Consider the following 21,251-nt stretch of genomic DNA (forward strand, 5'->3'; position numbering starts at 1 on the left):
GAACTGGAAACAGTACACTGTAGTTTCTATTGTTTTGACTATCTTTCCTGAAAAACTAAAGGCTTTTCTGTGTTACAGACCCTTCAGGAAATATGAAGCCTTTAACAGACTCTTGTGTCATTAGTAAACCAGTAAACCCTACTTACTAAACCTTCTATGTTACTTACAAGCATGTTCAAAAGAATAGCGACCAAAACCATTTTTTGTTCACTGATGTTCTCTTTGAAGGTCAAGCATGCCCAACCAGCAAGAAGAAGCAGTGACGGTTAACAGAACACCTTGGGACTTTGTGGATCCCAGCCAGAGAGTCAGCTGTGCATGCTCCAGGTGAGCTCTAGACCTGACCATTATGTCTGATATACCTAAAAACTATTGGGATCTTAAAGTGTACCTGTCATCAACAAAAACTTTTTATATAATGTAGATAACACCATTATATGTATATTTGAAATATACTTTGGTTAAATAATTTTTTATATTTTTGTCCCTGCAGCTATTGTCTTTGTCTCTGAGGAGTCCAAATACCGGAAATGTGGGTGGACAAGCAGGGCTCTGTGCAGTGAGGCTCTGTGACATGCTATGGGCTCACACATGAGGATGCTTGACAAGCCAGGAGCCTGCACTGATCCCTGCTTGTCCTGCCCTAATTTTCTGTGTTTGGACTCCTCACAGTCAATAGCTGCATGGACAGCACTTTTTCATCCATAAATATACACATATTTTAACCAATGTATATTACAAATATACATTAAATTGTATTATCTACATTATATTAAGTTTTTGTTGACAACAGGTACTTTAATAATATTAATTTTATTAATATTTTGTTCCATTTAGAATTTTAGACTAGATTTTTCATAAGTGCCATAGAATCTCTTAAAGTAATACTGTAATTTTAATTAAACTTCTCACATGCCTTACAGACATGTCAAATGTTTGGGTCACAGCGGTCAGTGGAGTAACCCTTTAAGGACCAAGCCCATTTTAGCCTTAAAGGACAACTGTAGTGCAAGACTTTTATATATTCCTGTGTCCGGGCCTCAAAAATAAACAAAATAAACTTTAACATGCCTTCCTACGTTCCCCCGTCGGTCCAGTAATGGCCTCACGGTCCAGCGGTGCTAACCTCATTCAACTTCCTGGGGACGATGACGCTGCAGAGCCGTCAATGTATCATAAGCTGCAGCGATGCCCCGGCCGGTTATAGGCTGAGCCCACTGTCATGTAAGGAGCTCTGGCCGGCTTCTTACATGACAGTGGGCTCAGCCTATCACCGGCCGGGGTAGTACGTCGCTACGGCCGGTGATATGCCGACGGCTCTGCGGAGTCCCCAGGAAGTTGAATGAGGTTAGCACCACTTGACCGTGAGGCTGGTACCGGACAGACGGGGGAACGTAGGAAGGTATGTTAAAGTTTATTTTGTTTGTTTTTGAGGCCCGGACACAGGAATATATAAAAGTCTTGCACTACAGTTGTCCTTTAAGGAACAGGCCAAATTTTGTTTTTGCACCTTCGTTTTTTCCTCCTCCCCTTCTAACAATCATAACACTTTCAATTTCGCACCTGCAGACCTATATATAAGGGTTTGTTTTTTGCATCACCAATTGTACTTTGTAATGACATCACTTATTTTATACCAAAATCTGCGGCAAAACCAAACCAAAAATTTTTTGTGGGGTGCAATAAAACAAAACGTAATTTTGTAAGTTTTGATGGTTTCCGTTTATACGCAGTGCACTTTTTGGTAAAAATGACATCATATATTTATTCTGTAGGTCCATACGGTTACAAGGATACCTGATTTATGTAGGCTTTATTTATTTTACTACTTAAAAAAAACTACAGGCACCAAAATTTGTATGCTTAAAAATGCCCTCATGTGACCCCTATAACTTTTTTTGTTTCCGCATGTGGGGCTAAGAACTTCAGATCAAGGCGCATTTTTGATGATCTGTAGTTTTTATCGGTACCATTTTTTTTATAGGACTTTTTGATCGCTTTTTATTATTATTTTTTAACCCCTTAAGGACGCAGCCCTTTTTCACCTTAACCCCTTAAGGACTCAGGGTTTTTCCGTTTTTGCACTTTCGTTTTTTCCTCCTTACCTTTTAAAAATCATAACCCTTTCAATTTTCCACCTAAAAATCCATATTATGGCTTATTTTTTGCGTCGCCAATTCTACTTTGCAGTGACATTAGTCATTTTACCGAAAAATGCACGGCGAAACGGAAAAAAAAATCATTGTGCGACAAAATCGAAAAAAAAACGCCATTTTATAACTTTTGGGGGCTTCCGTTTCTACGCAGTGCATATTTCGGTAAAAATTACACCTTATTTTTATTCTGTAGGTCCATACAGTTAAAATGATACCCTACTTATATAGGTTTGATTTTGTCGCACTTCTGGAAAAAATCATAACTACATGCAGGAAAATTTATACGTTTAAAAATGTCATCTTCTGACCCCTATAACTTTTTTATTTTTCCACGTACGGGGCGGTATGAGGACTAATTTTTTGCGCCGTGATCTGAAGTTTTTATTGGTATGATTTTTGTTTTGATTAGACTTTTTGATCACTTTTTATTCATTTTTTAATGTTATAAAAAGTAACCAAAATACGCTTTTTTGGACTTTGGAATTTTTTTGCGCGTACGCCATTGACCGTACGGCTTAATTAATGATATATTTTTATAGTTCGGACATTTACGCACGCGGCGATACCACATATGTTTATTTTTATTTTTTTTTACACTGTTTTATTTTTTTTATGGGAAAAGGGGGGTGATTCAAACTTTTATTAGGGAAGGGGTTAAATGACCTTTATTAACACTTTTTTTTTACTTTTTTTTTTGCAGTGTTATAGGTCCCATAGGGACCTATAACACTGCACACACTGATCTCTCATCCTGATCACAGGCGTGTATTAACACGCCTGTGATCAGTATTATCGGCGCTTGACTGCTCCTGCCTGGATCTCAGGCACGGAGCAGTCATTCGTCGATCGGACACCGAGGAGGCAGGTAAGAGCCCTCCCGGTGTCCGATCAGCTGTTCGGGACGCCGCGATTTCACCGCGGCGGTCCCGAACAGCCCGACTGAGCAGCCGGGATACTTTCAGTTTCACTTTAGAAGCGGCGGTCAGCTTTGACCGCCGCTTCTAAAGGGTTAATACCGCACATCGCCGCGATCGGCGATGTGTGGTATTAGCCGCGGGTCCCGGCCGTTGATTAGCGCCGGGACCCACGCGATATGATGCGGGATCGCGGCGCGATCCCGCTTCATATCGCGGGAGCCGGCGCAGGACGTAAATATACGTCCTGCGTCGTTAAGGGGTTAAGGACTGAGCCCTTTTTCGCAATTATGACCACCGTCGCTTTATGAATTAACGTGAAAACGCTTTTACCAAATATTCTGATTCTGAGATAGTTTTTTCGTGACATATTCTACTTTATTTTGGTGGTAAATTTTCGGCGCTACTTGCATCCTTTTTTGGTGAAAAATCCCCAAATTTCATGAAAATTTTGAAAATTTAGCATTTTTCTAACTTTGAAGCTCTCTACTTGTAAGGAAAATGGATATTCACAATACATTTTTATTTTTCTTCACAAATACAATATGTCCAATTTATGTTGGCATCATAAAATGGACATATTTTTGCTTTTTGAAAAAATTAGAGGGCTTCAAAATAGATCAGCAATTTTCAAAAAATTCATGAAAATTGCTAAATCTGAAGGGACAGATGTTACAGAACTACAACTCCCAGCATGCCTGGGCAGTCCAGGCATGCTGAGAGTTGTAGTTTGGCAACATCTGGAGGGCTACCGTTTGGGCAACACTGTAACAGTGGTCTCCAAACTGTGACCCTCCAGATGTTGCCTTTGGCTGTCTGGGCATGCTGGGAGTTGCAGTTTGGCCTTCCTAGTTAGTGGTTGCCACCGTAAAGATCGTTTTACTTTCACTTTGAATTCTGCCTTGGAGCGATCTTCCTTGCACATGTCCTTTTTAGGAGGCTCGCTCAGCTTCCCCTGACAGATCCGACCGGCATTCTCACAAGCGCCCTAGTGTCTTGTACTCGGACTTCTCCTCTGACTCCTTGGTTCGGGTTGTGTCTTCTCCATGCCGCTCCTGCTCCCTCTTCCCAGTAGCATTCCCGCTCCCATGTCCGCTCCACCAGAGGCCGTTCCCGGTCCTCTGCTTGCCATTTCAGGTCTCCCACACCTGGGTCTAAGGTCCCCACAGTTTTTCCTGGTGTTCACGTGAACTGCTGAAGTCCACTACCCTTCCTTTGGTGGATGTGGCTTCATTTAAGGATCCCTTGGACAAGCGGATTGAAAATCTGGCAGATTTCGCATTTGGAGCAGCAGGGTCCTCCCTGCTTCCGACATTCGCCATCACCTGGGTATCCAAAGCTTTGTCTGTTATGGCTTCCCAACTTCGCCAGGGTGTTTTATCTGGGGCCCCAATGGACGACTTGGCTGACCTGGCGTTCCAGATCTTCAATGCCAGGGACTATCTGTGCGTGGATATTCGTTGCTCCATGTGACTGAAGGCCTGGGATGCCAACGCTGCTTTCAAGAAATCTCTCACAGAACTGCCTTTTTGGGCTGCCATCTCTTTGGTAAGCGCCTTGATGAAATTATTTCCGAGGCGACTGGTGGCAAGAGCTCCTTGCTACCGCAATATAGAGTGCGCCGCACTGATTCCCGCCACAAGTCCTCTTCCTTTCTGTCCTTTGCCTTGGGCCATCCAGACAAGCCAGCGGCCTCGCAGTCTCGGAAGGCGCCATCCTTCAAGACGTGTACCTCCTTGAAGTCAGATGGCCGGTCGGGCTGCTTTACCGCCAAGCCAGGTAACTGCAAGCTGACATCCGCATGAAGGGGCACCCCACCTGATTTTTTTCTCGGGTGTGAGGTAGTCTGTCTCTTTCGGGACACCTGGTTGGCACAGGTAAAGGATTCCTGGGTTCGGGATGTCGTTTCAGACAGCTACCGAATAAAATTTTGGTACTATTCCCCGTTTTTGGTCCCGCCTTCCACATTCTTCTGCACTGGCTGTGGCCTTTCAGTCCGCGCTTTACACCCTCCTGGCTCTAGGGGTGATTGTTCTGGTTCCACATCGATCTGGAGCTTCTCAACCACCACTTGCGCCTGCGGCATTTCTGCATGGGGTATCTCAGTTTAGTGGTTGCCTCCATGGATCAGGGAGAGTTCCTGTCCTCGGTTGACATCCAGGACGCTTACCTGCACAGCCCAATTTTTTCCAGCTCCCCAGCGGTTTCTCAGTTTGTGCTTCCTTATCCGGACAATCTGCTGACCAAGGCTCTGTCCGTGGTGCAGAGCCTCCACATCACATTTCAGGGGGGAGGGAGTTCAGTTGGACAGGGCCACAGCAGTGGCATACATTAACCGCCAAGGAGGCACCCGCTGCCTTGCGGCGATGGCACAGGTGACCAGAGAGTGGTCTCTCCACTGGGTCGTGGTTGTGGAGATCTGCAACCGCTCGGGGACTCCGGACATGGACCTTTTTGCGTCACACCTAAACCGGCGGGTCCATCTTTGTCGCCAGGTCCCTCGAACTTCTGACCCTGGCTGTGGTCGTGCTGGAGATTCCCTGGACATCAAGATGGTGGGCATCTCTGCTCCGGATTGGCCCAGGCGCGCGTGGTACACAGTCGTCTGCCTCGTCTCGTACATCCCCATGTGCCTTCTAGATGGCTTCAATCTACTCTCACAGGGTCTCTGCTGCATTTGACAGCGTGTTAAAACCATGGTGCTGAGGGCTCGGGGCTTCTCAGTTCGGCTTATTTGCACCATGCTCCGGGCTTTTCGGTGGTGCAAGGCCTGGTCCCTGTCTCCCATCCTGTTTTCTCTGACTAATCTGCTTTCCTTCTTCCAGGCGGGGCTGGAAATGCATTTGACACACTCAAGGGGCAGGTGTCCGGATCGGTGTTACTGGATGGTTGTGAGCACAGCGGAGGAATCCAGGTCTGTCCTTCCTCTCCACATGCTGACTTTCCATAGGAGGCGTATTGACTTTGTGGGCTTCCTCCTATGACTAGTCAAACTAACCTTACCCCCTTTCGTGTGAAGCATAATAGTGGTCTTGGTACGGCAACGACTATTGCCATCACATTCATCACACTACCCCCTGTCATAGGGGGAGTACTTTGTATTGCCTCCTATTGCCCGTACAGACATGGCACTATCCCTCTACTAAAGTAGAGCAGGGATGTGGAAATCCTATCGCCTGACACCTGGGACGTGCAGTTCCGGGTGTCGGGCAGGTGAATTTCTATAACATTTAGCCCTGCTTCAAGCAGAGCCGGACTGACAAGCAGACGGCGCTGTGTGTATTGAGCGGGCTCCTGACTTAAGTCTGCTCCATACCTGACTGCCTCCAGCTGATTTCAGTAACTGGGGGCTGCCACTAATAATGCAATGATCGAGACACTGTGGAGGTAGCCGAAGGGCTTATTTCTTCATCCATTGCTTCTGTGGAACTGCATTTGATTGATCCCTGCCTAGAGCACAGATAACACAGATCAATGGAGTTGAACAGAACTGCATTGATCTGTATGAGGAATCTAATGATTACTACTTTAAGTCCCAATAATTAGTCCTAATAAAGTGTTAAAAGAAAAATAAGCGTAAGAAGTTTAAAAACACACATTAACCCATTCCATATTAAAAGTTCACATCACCCTCTCTTCCTATTTTCCATATAAAAACCTGTAAACATAATAAAAACACATTTCGTATTGGTGTGTTCGCAATTGTCCAACTATAACAGTATATATCCTGTACGGTCAGTGGAGTGAACGTAAAAAAAATACCAAACCACAGAACTGCGGTTTTTTTTTTTGTTATAATCTCGTATCCAGAAAAAATTTATTAAAAAGTCGAATCAGAATACCAGAATAATACGGATGCAAACAGCAGATTAAAGCACAAAAAATTAGTCCGCAAACAGCCCAGTGTATGGAAAAATAAAAGTGTGTTAGGGGTCAGAAAATGGCAATTATAATTTTTTTTTTTTTAAGTTTAGAATTTTTTTAATTAGTAAAACATGAAGTAAACTTAACAAATTTGGTATTACTGTAACCAGGCCGCCATATAGTATCAAAATATTAGTGTGACCACAAGGTGAATGGAGTTAAAAAAAAAAAAAAAAAAAAAAAAAAAACATTTAGCAAAATTGCATTTTTCTTTTTCAATTTCCCCTCACAAATATTTTTTGGGGTTTTTTGGAGCATATGTTCTGGGGAAAATGAAAGGTGTCATTACAATGTACAATTGGTCCTGCAAAAAACATGCCCTCATATGGGTCTGTAGATGGAAAAATCTAGTTATGGCCATTATAGGGCGAGGAGGAAAAAAACAAAGTGTAAAATAAACTAAAAAGACCTTATTTACATACTATTTTTTGGTTAAAATTATTTTGTGTACCAAACAAGTGGATTGACATGAGGAACAAGTAGGTTGTGCTCCTGTTTTAGTCCCCTGGACAAGCTTTTTATTTTTTTTAATTTCCACACCCCTGTAGAGTAATGCGGTCTTTGTATTATTCCTTCTGTGGCTATTCCATCCACTACATTGCCTTTTTCTATAGGAGGCGTAATGTGGGTCTTAGGATGATGCCTGCTCAGGCTATTTCAGTCAGCACACCCTTGCTTTCATAGAGGGAGTAATAGGGATCTGTAAGGGTTCCTTTTCTTGCTATTGTAGCCATCGTCCTCCCTCATCCGACCTCCTGGGTAAAGGTGTTTTTTAAATAGTACCTGTTATTACTATTCCAGCCATTGCACTCAGGTGGTTCTGCTCATCTTGGTGTAGCTATTGATGTCCTAGTCATCGCGTTAACTTGGGTGGCGTACTGGTCGTCTTTGCATGTTTCCTGTTATGGCTGTTCCACCATCACACTGCCCCCTTCTGTAGGGGAAGTGCTAGCACAGGGGGTGTCCTGGTGGTCTTTGTGCAGGATTCGGTTTTGGTTTTCCAACCATCATGTTACTCCCTTCCTCTAGAAGGCAGTAGGGGTGCTTACTGTGTTGTGCTTGCTCTTGCTTGCCAGTGATTTTGCCGCTTTGCGGGGACCGGAACTGCGGGCCTTTCCAGTTCGTGGTTTTGGACTGCTGACTGCTTCCCGAGGTTTCACTATAATCCTGCCAGCAGCATGACCATCCTCCACCTTAAGAGGGTGTCAGTGATGTGCTATACTTGGACAACTTTCTCTTCAGAGCGCTTTCCTGCACCCAAAACCTGGAGAACCTCCTTGTCATTCTTTTTGCACTTGTCATTTCTTTTTGGGTGGAATGTCACCTCATCCAGGTCCAATCTGTCCGACTCTCCGTCACTTGTCCTTCCTGGAATGCACTTCTATACACAGTTTCCTTGAATGCTCCTTTTCAATGATGGGCTGTACGTCAAAAAATAACCTGGCAGCTGTAAATATTCTGAAAGGGTACGGTCACACGTGCCACTGCATATTTTCCTACCCAGAAGCAAATATTCACTCTTATTCAATACGATATCCATCCAGATGCACTAGCCAGGTTCCATTATAAGTTTTGGATTCTGTCTAGTGCAGTGTTCTCCAACCAGAGTGCCTCCAGCTGTTGTAGTTTTGCAACTCCCATTATGCCCGGACAGTCAAAGGCTGTCCAGGCGCGCTGGGAGTGGTAGTTTTGCAATAGCTGGAGGCACCCTGGTTGGGAAACACTGGTCTAGTGCAACTGAACAGAGATCTTAGTGAGCAGGGGGAGTGAAAAGCACAGCCGTGTGTTTCTACCTGTTCATTTTAATGATCAGTCAGTGTCTCCCCACTGAGACTCCGACTGATATAAATAAATAAAAAATACAAAGCAGAGACGCTCCCTGTGGAGGATCACACGTTCTAATGCCGGACAGGGACGGGGGTACAGATGGTCTCTTACCTGCTCCGGTTGTGTACCGACATACACAACAATGGTCAGCATGTGTGGAAGCAAAGGATATTGTGTTCGTCTGCAGCCTTCCCATAAAAGCTTGTAGGAACCAGTGAACTTGGTAAAGGATAGGGATTCACAGGCGCTGACAGGAACAAGGAGACTTTTCAACAATTTCGTTCAGTTCTGACAGAATTAATGTGGCCAATTTATAAATCCAAAAGGATTCCCTGTTAATTAAATGTTGATATCTATTTGGTATATTGCTAGGTATATTTTCAATAATTTGTAAACTAAGGTGTTCCACTAATTTATCATGAGAAATAAAGAAATGTCTCAACAGATTTAGTATGAGAAACACAGTCTGTTGAGACATTTCTTTATTTCTCATGATAAATTAGTGGAACACCTTAGTTTACAAATTATTGAAAATATACCTAGCAATATACCAAATAGATATCAACATTTAATTAACAGGGAATCCTTTTGGATTTATAAATTGGCCACATTAATTCTGTCAGAACTGAACGAAATTGTTGAAAACGTTCGGTAAAAGAACTCCTAGTATTTATATGTATTAAATTTAAATTATTGGTTGTCTCCACAGACTGTGCGGCATGATATATTAGATATATCTGGTTTGTGTCAGTGTATGTTCACATTAGTGTGTGTTTGGTAGGCGCCGGGTGCTCTATAAAATCTGGGGCAACTCTCTCCTACAATTATGTATATCTATATATGTATTTTTTAATATATATTTTTTATATGATCTATATCTATCTATATATATATATATATATATATATATATATATATATATATATATATTTGTATATATATATATATATATATATTTGTATCCTTGTTGTTTGCCCTTTATTTGTTGTTGATTGTATTGATATACTTTTTATTGTAATTTTGTAAAAATATTTTTGTATTTAACTTGTATGTAAAGGGTTAAATACTTTGGGTATATAACCCTGCTTGTATCTGTGATTGCCATGCCTGAGGAAGCTGCACTTGCGCAGTGAAACGCGTTGTATCTTGGCTGAATAAAGCTTTTTATACCTGAACCTACCTACCTGAAGCCTCCTTGTTCCTGTCAGCGCCTGAGAATCCCTATCCTTTACCAAGTTCAATTATATAATTTTTTGGCATGTAAAGTCTTTTTTTTTTTTTTTTTTTTTTTTTAAATTACTGGAACACTTTAGCTAAATATTATAGTGTTAGCAGGTATTATCTTATAATAGATACATTTATATATCAAAATGAAAAAGCAGTAACCATTTGTTTTACGATATGTCAACTTTTAATGTAAAAAATGTAAATTATCTCCATCTTGCGAAGGTGGGCAGGTTGAGATCCATGATTATTTGGTCAACTCCCCCTCTTGAAGAGATGGTCACTTCAACTACCTCTAGGGTTATAGCCTGACTTATAGTGAAATGGGTGACAGACCTGGGAGGTTTAACAGAGGCAGAGTGGGAAACCGCCTTGTCTTACACCCCTTTGCTCTGTTTACCTTAAGCTTGTAGTGTCACTATTTCTCTTGCTGCATAGTGTTTAAAACCCCCTGTGCTCCTTTATAGAATTGGGTTATACCTTGACACCTTCTGCCTTAGGTGCGCATTTATGTCATATAATGTGGGATTGTCCCCTTGTTCTATTTTGGCGGGTTGTACTGAATAAAATACATCTGGTGTTTGGTATGTCTGTACCTTTCGAACAGAAATGTTGTCTCCTTGGGCTAATTGGGTGTAGTGCGGAACCGGTGCGACTGGAGGTGGGTGGGTTTTTTAGGCTTCTCTACTTTGCGAAAACGTAATGTGCAATTTTTTATTTGCCCCGACGCCGCCCACTTTTTTTTTGAACTGGCTGATAGGATAAGTATATATTAAATGTAAGGCATCTCAGAAGTTTTATTCTGTGTGGGGTCCCTGGGCCAGCTATTATATAGATGGGTTGCTGGGTAGTGTTTATATTTAATTGTATGGAAAATGTTCAATAGAAATGATCTTATTTAAAAGTGTCATTCATCCATCTTTCTCCAGACACAAGTTGTCCAAGCAGCGTGGTGCACAAAATGCAACTCGTCCGCCCTCTGTTTCCCAGGTTTGCATGGGTGGAAACCCTTCTTCCAGCAACTCTTCCTTACAGCCTTCTGCATCTTCCAAGCACAAACCTAATGATCGCCAAGAAAAGGCAGATAAACTGCAGAAAAAGGCAACAACTCCATTCCATCATCGACCATCTCCATCCCAGAGTGAACAATGCATGACACAGGAACAAACTGTGCAGCAACGCCAAGGAACAGAGCCTGCAGCTGGAACAACCACCTCCACTACAACAAACAGACAATTCTCCAACATTGCATCTACAGGGGAACTAGATCAACTATTGCCAGTACCTCCTGTAGACTCCCCACATTCACCTGCCTCCCCAATGCCCCCTACTCTTAGCCCACAGCCTCCGCAACAAGAAGTTGAAATTCCTGATCAAGAAGTGGCAGTCTCAAATCTTTATCCTAATGGTTTGGAAATGCAACCACTTGATGACAGGACGATAATGGCGGCTAATCTTGGCCTGCCTCTTATGACGGAAATGAGTGAGACCAGTTTGTACTGTGCTGGTTTACCCCAGAATCGGGATACGGAGGACAGCTGGCATGGTTACAAACTCCCAGCTGTTGGCAGTCAAGACTTTCGTCCACCAGAAATCACAAGCGAGTGGTACGAGACTAAGCAAGATGTGGGATCTGAGAGCACTGCACTTAAAAGGTAAGACCATGGTGTAGGCTTCTCATTAAATACAGTCCGCTCGGTATATGGTTTACAGTAGGGGGCATATGGCCAGGATATCCCACTATTTGTATGTAGGCAGTGTGTTGCAGCCCTCCATTGAAGGTATACAGCGGGAGATACTCCAAGTCTTAGCCTGAAAGGAGCCTTAGTTTGTACTTTCAGTACTGTATGATGATTTTTGACTCTTTCACACATTGAGGCAAAGCAGATATGAAATGTGAATAAATTAACACAAGTTGAATGTATGAGTTTTCTATTGACCCTTTTATTCCACCACATCAGGCTTCTTTCTCAGCCCAACAAACGCTTTAAAGTCTTGGATGAGAAGCGCCCGGTTGCATCAGACCTTAGCTATGTGGACCAGCTACCCCTACTTCTATGTGAAGGCTTTGGGGACTCAACTGATCCTTACACTTTTGAGGATGGAGATATCAAGTACAGTTTCACCAACACAAACAAAAAATGCAAGATTGGAGCAGAACGGGAACTTTCTCGGAAGCAGAAGGTATTGTATTTTATTTAAATAACTGTAGTAAATATGTGGTTACTGTAGGGATGATACATCAAACACACACTATTTAAAGGAAACTTGTTAGAAGTATGTTTTGGTCAATGCAGCATAATGTTGAAAAATAACTTTGAAAACAGCATGTGCTGTATTCAGGTTATTTGCCAAGAGTCATGGGGGAGAAACTGTTGTTTCTAAGAGCCACCCAGTCCAGCCAGCTCTGGTGGGGCCCAAAATCTTTGACAAGTTGATGTAAAATTTCAGTGAATACTGTACACCAGTATGTGTTTTTTATATGCATGCATGAAATGGCCCACAATGCTGCCAAACAGTAAAGCAAATGACGCTCACTTTCCCGATTCAGCGGCGATCCCTCATATATGCTTTGGTCAGTGTCCTGGTCTCTCTTGACAATTGACCACTGCAGACAATCGGTGGCCTTAGCAGTCGCACATTTTGTACAGCTGCCATCACCGCTTAATGATTGAAGCCATGATGCCATGAATATGAAGCATGACTGATGAAGCCATTGATTGACTGCAGTGATCACATGTTGTTTGTCATCAAGAGAAGCCGGCCACTAACCAGAGCTCGTGAGTAACCATTGCTTTTGTTATTTTACAGAATTTTGGTCCATTTAGAAAAAATGCTAATTAAAAAAGTTAAAAAGCTGGATAACTTTTTTTATTTTTATTTTATTATTAATGGACAAGAGAACTTAAATAGACACTGTCAGATGCAAAAACTTTTTATATGTTGTCTGCCTTGGCAAAACATAAAACTTTCTAATATACTTTATAAGAATTTTTCCTTTTTATAGAAATCATGGCTTTGTCCAAGCTGAAGCACAGGCATGGACAAAGTCCAGTAAGTGAGGGTGGGCTAGCACTCCTCTGTGCTCTCTCCTGTCTGATAGGACTCCTCTGTGCTCTCTCCTGTCCGATAGGACTCCTCTGTGCTCTCTCCTGTCCAATAGGACTCCTCTCTGCTCTCTCCTGTCCAATAGGACTCCTCTCTGCTCTCTCCTGTCCAATAGGACTCCTCTGTGCTCTCTCCTGTCCAATAGGACTCCTCTGTGCTCTCTCCTGTCTGATAGCACTCCTCTGGGCTTGCTCCTGTCTGATAACACTCCTCTTTGCTCGCTCCTGTCTGATAGCACTCCTCTGTGCTCTCTCCTGTCTGATAGCACTCCTCCGTGCTCACAGAGGACTGGTATCAGACAGGAGAGAGCACAGGGGAGTGCTATCAGACAGGAGAGAGCCCAGAGGAGTGCTATCAGACAGGAGAGAGCACAGGGGAGTGCTATCAGACAGGAGACAGCACAGAGGAGTTTAGCCCACCCTCACTTACTGGACATTGTCCAGGTCTGTGCTTCAGCTTGGATAAAACCATGATGTTTTTAAAAAGGAAGTTAATACATTTTTCTTATGAAGTATATTAGAAAGGTTAATGTTTTGCCAAGGTGGACAACATATACAAGTTTTTGAATCTGACAGTGCCCATTTAAATCCTGCAATGAAGAATCCTTAATGGAATTGTCTGTGTGTTTTCTAAGCCTTATACTGCAGATAAGCACCTGCATTGACTCTATGCTCTATACATTGTGCTTAGCATTATAATGCCTAGGACCTTTTAAGACCGCTCCTCATTGCCTTAATGAGCACCAATCTTTTACAATGGTGCTTGGTTAATGAGCCTTTACACTGTACAACGATTGTACGCAGGGCAGCAGAAATGATTGTTGGACCTAACTATTATCATTATTTCTTTTCTTTGACCTGTGAAGACAGTGGGATCTGCTGATCACTTGGCCTATTACACAGAGCAGTATCTTACTACTTAGCTAATAGTTGTCTTGTGTAGTAGGGCCCTTAATAAATGTATTTGACATGGACTGAAAACCAAGCCTAACTTCTATTTAAATGCCACCAAAGAGGCCAAATTATTTAAAAATTCTTTAACTTTTCGAGAGGTTCCATGATGAATAAATTCTAAGATCATTTGTTGCAAACCTATTCTGTACATCATCAGATATGTAAAGTCTTCATTTACAGATAAAGAACTTTGCAAATTGGATTTGGGTGGATGGTATTTTTCTGCCATAGTTTCTTTGGTTTTGGTTTGATAACATTTTCTAATATCGGTAATCATGTTATGTGTTTGCAGTCTGATGATGGGTATGAGAAAGATGCATCTCCTACAGAACATCCAGCACCAGTGCCTGATGGGAAAGATGCCATGTCCATTTTTAGCCCCACATCAAAGTCAGGTAGATATTCTGTTACTTTATTTCTTTTTAAATCAGTTGGTGGGTTTGTGCTTAGCTGGGAAGACTTGGCATCAGTCTATATCTTTATCCTGCATTCTCTTTCATTGTATTATATAGCATGTGATGTCATTTTTTTTATTGCCATTTTAAAATAGCTACTATAAAATGTCTTCTTTGGCAATTGCCTTACAGACCCACGGCAGGACCGCGGGGTGGCAGCTAGCCTCACACAGGTCACTGATCTGGCTCCTTCCCTCAATGACCTGGACAACATATTTGATAATTCTGAAGATGAGGACCTGGTATGTCTTAAAGCCTTTAATATTTTGGCCGCCACATGCATTTGTATTGTGAAGGTGTGTTGTCTTCAAAATGTTTCCAATACAAGAGACCCTTAACCCCTTAAGGACCACAGGTTTTTTCATTTTCCACCTACAGACCCATACGAGGGCTTGTTTTTTGCTTCATCAATTTTACTTTGTAATGACATAATTTACTTCCACAAAATCTAAGGTGAAACCAGAAAAATGTATATTTGTGGGACAAAATTGAAAAAAACAAACCCTGGCATTTTGTAAATTTTGAGGGCTTCAGATCCTATACAGTGCACTTATTTTTTTATTTTTTTTTTAGTAAAAATGACACCTTATCTTTATTCTGTCAGTTCATACAATTAAAATGATACCCAACTTATATAGGTTTGATTTTATGTTACTTCTGTTAAAAAAATTATAACTTTTTGCTTGAAAATTAGTACGTTTAATAATGTCCTCTTCCGACCCATATAACTTTTTTATTTATTTTTTGTATACGGGGATGTTTGGTGGCTCATTTTTTGCACCACGATCTGTAATTTTTATTGGTACCATTTTTGTTTTCTTGGGACTTTTTGATCTTTTTTGATACATTTTTATTAAGAGTATACAAAGTGACCAAAAATTTGCATTTTTTGAACTTTTCTTCTTTGAACCATACACTGTTAACGGCGCAGTTGTTTGACTGACTGGCTTTTTCAGTATGAAATACTGAAAATTTTCTAATGAAAGCAACTGCAAAACCTATTGGTTATACATGCTTTACAACATATCAAAAGTTTTTGTATCTGACAGTGCCCATTTAAAGATGTGTTATCTAGCTTTTAATAATTTTATTTTTGAACTTTAAGAACTTAGTTGTATGCCTGCTCCCGTTGTATGAAGTGCGCTCAGGAGCTAAGCATGCTTCATAATTAATGTCAGCAGCGCGGACCTACAGCTAATACCAGATGTTGTTGATCGGGCCGATGTTTGGGGGGGGGGTTTAGAGGATGTCCCGCCACAGTAGATGATTGGCTGAACAGACCGTCAATTGTGCTTGTCCAGGAAGGTAGGAGCTGGAGCACGCCAAACACAGGTAAGTAGACGGGGCCACGTGCATAAAAGTTTGAATCTCTCCCATTTTCACATAAAATAGTTTTTAAAAACTGTGGGATCACCAGGTGTGGAAATGTCTCCAAACTATTAAAAAATAACAATAGCATAAATGTAACAAAACTGGAGACATTTTCCCACAGCAGCCAAAGCTCAGCTTTTACTTTACTAGAGCTTGTTAATATGAAAGCTGAGCTGTGATTGGCTGCTGTTGGAAAATCTCTCCAGTCTTTCAGTTTGATAAATGAGGACGGACCAGTGCGTAATTTATTCTTTTTTGTTCCCCTATTTTGTGCCCAAGTAATTTTTTCTTTCACCTTAGATTTTGTGGTAAGTGAGTAATGTCATTACAAACTATAACTGGTTGCGCATAAAACAATCCCCTAGATGAGTCTGTACATGGAAAATTATTAGAGTTATAGCTCTAAGGCCTCGTTCACACCAGCATCACTGAGCTACTGAGCATAGCCTTCAAATAAGAGGAGGAAAAAAAGTGTAAAAAATGAGAATCCTTGTGTACTTAAGGGGTAAACGGACAAAAAACCTGCTAGACAACAAAGCAATCGACACTCACTCTTCCAATCCACCGACGATCCCTCGTATTATCTCCGGTCAGTGCCCTGGCCCCAGCAGTCACACTTTGTACGGCTGCCCTCACCACTTAGTGATTGAAGCTCTGATGCCATGAGTACAATGCATGACTGACTGTCTAGAGAAGCCGGATGCTGACCAGAGCATATATGGGGGATTGCCAGGGGACAGATACCGGAGTAGCCATTTTTTTTTGTTTAACAGAATTTGGGGCATATATATATATAAATAAATAAAATATATATTTTTTAATTTTTTTTTAAAGGAAAAAGCTTGATTTTTTATTTTTTTTTTTTAAATATATAAATGGCAAGAGAACTCTATTACATCAAATTTTTGTTTATATTTAACAATTGCTATTATGTCCTGTTATGGTAAGAGCAGAGCAGTTAGGACATAACGGTACATCCTATGCAGGAGTATATTATTAAAGGATAACTCCAGAGCAAAAGTTTCTTGGACTATTTAAAAGATAATCCTGAATTATAGAACATTGTTAATTACCTCCGCTCAGTGATATGCACGCATCCTCGAGTTTCCGAAATCCTGAAGTACAGCCTGGATTTCTCAATGATGAATTTCGTCCCCTATTCATTCTGCTTGCCACGGCCATTTTGGTAACGAAACGTCCCCTTTGTAATCATCCTCCCCGCTGTCTGCCGGCCCCCCTAGCCTCCTGTGGGTCACTCCCACAGTTTACATATTCATGGCATCTTCGTTTACACAGCTGCGATTCGCTGGGCTGTGCAAACACCCCTGGCCAATCAGTCTTCCGTCCATGCCTGCGCACTCACCACAGAGCCGGGACCGGACATGTGACTTTAGCAGGCCAATTATATCCCTGCTAGTTCCGCTGCAGTAACTAACAGGGATATTCTTGAAGCCATTTAGTAAATACCTGTAGAGCAGTATTTCCCAACCAATGTGCCTCCAGCTGTTGCCAAACTACAACACCCAGCATGCCCAGACAGCCTTCAGCTGTCTGAGCATGCTGGGAGTTGTTGTCTTGCAACAGCTGGAGGCACCGCTGCAACTCCCAGCATGACCTGACGGCGCATTGCTGTCTGGGCATGCTGGGAGTTGTAGTGTTACACTAAATTACACACCACATTGCTTTATAGGGATTGTTTGTGTTTTACCATACACTGTACATTACAGCAGTGCGCTCTCATAGCTAGTATGTGCTGCAGCCTGCTCTCCTATTGGACAGGGGAGAGCCACAAGAGAAGGAGTTGTGGGTGTCACTTTATTATAATTTCCTTGGGGGGAGGGCAGCGGCTTACAGGAAGCAGGCGTAGGGAGTTATGGGAAATGTAGTCTCTATGACATGGCTGCTTACCACTTAGGGCAGCAATTACCGGAGAATAGCTGGACCGATTTGGACAAATGAGGTATCGTTAGAAAGGTCTTTCAAAGAGCCATCAGATGACGTAAACTTTTTAGTACCAGCGCTGCAGATGTCCTTTAAGTTATTACATTACACTCAAGTGCAGTTAAGGATCTCTTCCCACTCAAGTGATTTTACTATTTTAGGCAGTGATTTTATTTTTTATTTTTAAGCACTTTTTATTTTTTCTTAGGCTGGATCACCAGGCACTCGTGCAATGAAAGTTCCCTTGGGTGGGTCAGAAGAACGGAATGTTGGCAAAGATGGTAGAGCAACAGTTCCATACCTACCAAGTGAGTATGACTATTCACACACGGCAGGTTTGCAGAATGTAAAGTCTAGTGTATAGCTCTTGGGGCTCATAAAACCTTTTTGTGCAGTCCAACTGCAGGTGTAACAATTAATGCTATGTATTGTCTTTTAAAGCCAAACAAGGGAGGCTGAGCCTTTTGTTTGGGATTACTGTATGACATTACAACCTTACAGGCGGCTATTTATATATGTTTAACTTGCTGTGGTATAGCCTGCTTGTGTTTTTCATTGTGTGTTGGCTGTGGCAAATTGATGGCATTACATTCAATGTTGGTACCTTGTTGCCTCATTCAGACCTCTAGAATAGACCCAAATGAGTTGCAGGGTCCACATTTGCAAACATGGTGCTAAACCCGCATACATATTAATTTTATTTCCTCCAGCAACAGCTGATCTGCAGAGGATGTTTCCAACCCCACCTTCCCTGGAGCAGCATCCAGCCTTTTCCCCAATCATGATGTACAAGGATACCATGGGCTCAGACACGGCAACAACTCTTGGTATGATGGAAAGTCCAATGGTCAATTTGGCCTCCATGCAACATGTAGAGTTCAAAATGGAAATTGAGGAAGGCCTATGCAGTCCCAAGCCTGAGGAGATTAAGGTGTGCATTTCTTTTACATACGAAAATTGGTGATATGGGGGGGGGGGGGGTGGTTGTGTCCTAGAAACAATACTGCATAGTTAAACATTGGATTTTTGGAATTTGATTAGTTTTTCGTATGTGTGTATGTATATGTGTGTATGTATATGTGTGTATGTATATGTGTGTATGTATATGTGTGTATGTATATGTGTGTATGTATATGTGTGTATGTGTATGTATGTGTATGTATATGTATGTATATATATATATATATATATATATATATATATATGTGTGTATATATATATGTGTGTATATATATATATATATATATATATATATATGAGAGAGAGAGTTGGAAATCTTAAAATTTTCTAAAATACAAATTTCTGCTTGTATTTTCTGTGTTGTGGATCATGTTGTTGTCTTTTGTCTAGACGTTAAATTGTACTTTAGTGATTATTTAACTCCTAGCAACACTTAATATGGTTGCTTTTATAGCTCCCATGTGGATTATTACTTAATAAATCTGCCTAGTTGTGTTGGACATAGATAGCAACATTACAAAACATTTAAGCTGTTCAAAAGAAATTAGCTTGACACCTGCCAGAGCTCTTATGTTAAAGGGTACCTCTCATCAAATAAACTTTTGATATATTTTAGATTAATGAATGTTGAATAACTTTCCAATAGCATGTTAATGAAAAATATGCTTCTTTCTATTGTATTTTTCCCGATCAGTCCTGTCAGCAAGCATTTCTGACTCATGCTGGAGTCCTAAACACTCAGAGCTGCCAGCCTGCTTTGTTCACAGCCAAACAGGCTGTGAACAAAGCAGGCTGGCAGCTCTGAGTGTTCTCCTTTGTGAACAAAGCAGACTGGCAGCTCGTAGTGTTTAGGACTCCAGCATGAGTCTGAAATGCTTGCTGCCAGGACTGGTAGGGAGACCCCTAGTGGTCATTTCTTCAAAGTGGAAAATTAAATAGAAAGAAGCATATTTTTTAATAACATGCAATTGTAAAGTTATTCTGCATACATTAATCTATAATATATCAAAAGTTTTTTTTTTTTTGATGAGAGGTACCCTTTAAGGTGGGAAACTTGGCTGTACAGAATATGAAAAGCTTTTACCTTTTTGTATCAGATTGTAATTATAAAATATACAAGAATTTGCGTGTGTGTATATAGAACTGTGTGTTTGTGTGTGTATGTATGTATGTATATATATGTCTGTTTAGCATTGTTATTGTTTCTAAAATAAACAGTCTTTATGTTGTTCATTTAGTAATAGTGATTTTTTTTTTTTTTTTTTTTAAAAAGGACTTTTCCTATGTGTACAGAGTCCCTTCCTATCAACCCTTTCTGGGTACCTCAATGTTTGCACCACTTAAATCATTGCCCAGTCAGTGCCTGCTGTCCTTAAAAATACCAGACGCCTGCATATATCGACCTTCCTGGGCTGCCCCTCCGAAAATTCAACACCTTCCTTTACCACCTGCTGCACCTTTTAACAGAGATGGGTATATGTGAGTATATTGACCAGTAACTTGGCAATTTGCAATCATTTTATTGTGCATCCTTTGAAAGTATAAATCTCCTACATAATATATCCCTTTTCCCACTACCATTTATAGGAATGTGCCAAGTGAAGGGAGTTTGACAGACCAAGATTACCTGCAGCTCAACACTCCACAGACCAACACCCCTCTTGCTCCTTGCAGCACAGCTCCACCCAGCAATGGGGGAACTGGTGGCGTCTTGCCTTCTCCAGCTACTCCCAGGTTTTCTGTTCCTACTCCCCGCACACCAAGAACTCCTAGAACTCCAAAAGGTGCTGGAGGAGCCAGTGGCCAAGGTTCAGTGAAGTATGATAGCACAGACCTCTGTTCTCCAGCTTCTACTCCATCTACAACAAGGCCATTGAGTTCTGTTGAGCCAGCCAGCAGTCATCCAGCTCCTGAGGCCCACAGCCTTTATGTTACTTTACTTCTGTCTGACTCAGTTCTAAACATTTTTAAAGACAGAAACTTTGATAGCTGTTGCATATGTGCCTGCAATCTGAACATCAAAGGATCTGACGTAGGCCTCTACATCCCAGACTCGTCAAATGAAGACCAGTATCGTTGCACCTGTGGCTTCAGTGCCATTGTCAACCGTAAACTTGGGTATCACTCGGGCCTGTTTATAGAGGATGAAATGGACATATTTGGCAGATCCTCTTACATTGGGCAGGCAGTAGAGAGAAGACTGAACATGAGAGAGGCAGCAAGGAGAAGTGAGGACCCTCCCCCACCTGCCCTTCTTTTGCTTTTGCAGAGTCAATGCACTAGGCCTTTCACCAATACTGGAGGAAGCTGGGACCTTTCCTGCAACAAATCTGAGTATTTTTTGGAAGGACCCAATACTAACTTGGACAAAGTAAGGGTAGAGAGTTCAGATGCTTGGCCAGAATGCTTAAATGCACT

The 21,251-nt window shown here is 41.6% G+C and overlaps 1 protein-coding gene across 1 annotated transcript in view; it reads left to right on the forward strand.

Annotated features, from left to right (window-relative positions):
• MED13L (mediator complex subunit 13L) overlaps positions 1-21,251 on the forward strand; it is a 154,533-nt gene that overhangs the window by 101,385 nt on the left and 31,897 nt on the right. The window contains 9 exon segments of the mRNA XM_056518010.1: positions 229-327; positions 10,975-11,700; positions 12,007-12,229; positions 14,399-14,501; positions 14,694-14,803; positions 18,082-18,181; positions 18,584-18,804; positions 20,107-20,312; positions 20,421-21,246. Of these exon segments, the coding sequence (XP_056373985.1) occupies positions 229-327; positions 10,975-11,700; positions 12,007-12,229; positions 14,399-14,501; positions 14,694-14,803; positions 18,082-18,181; positions 18,584-18,804; positions 20,107-20,312; positions 20,421-21,246 (2,614 nt within the window).

This window comes from Hyla sarda, chromosome 1 (genome assembly GCF_029499605.1).
Source record: "Hyla sarda isolate aHylSar1 chromosome 1, aHylSar1.hap1, whole genome shotgun sequence".
Classification (NCBI taxonomy): Eukaryota; Metazoa; Chordata; class Amphibia; order Anura; family Hylidae; genus Hyla; species Hyla sarda.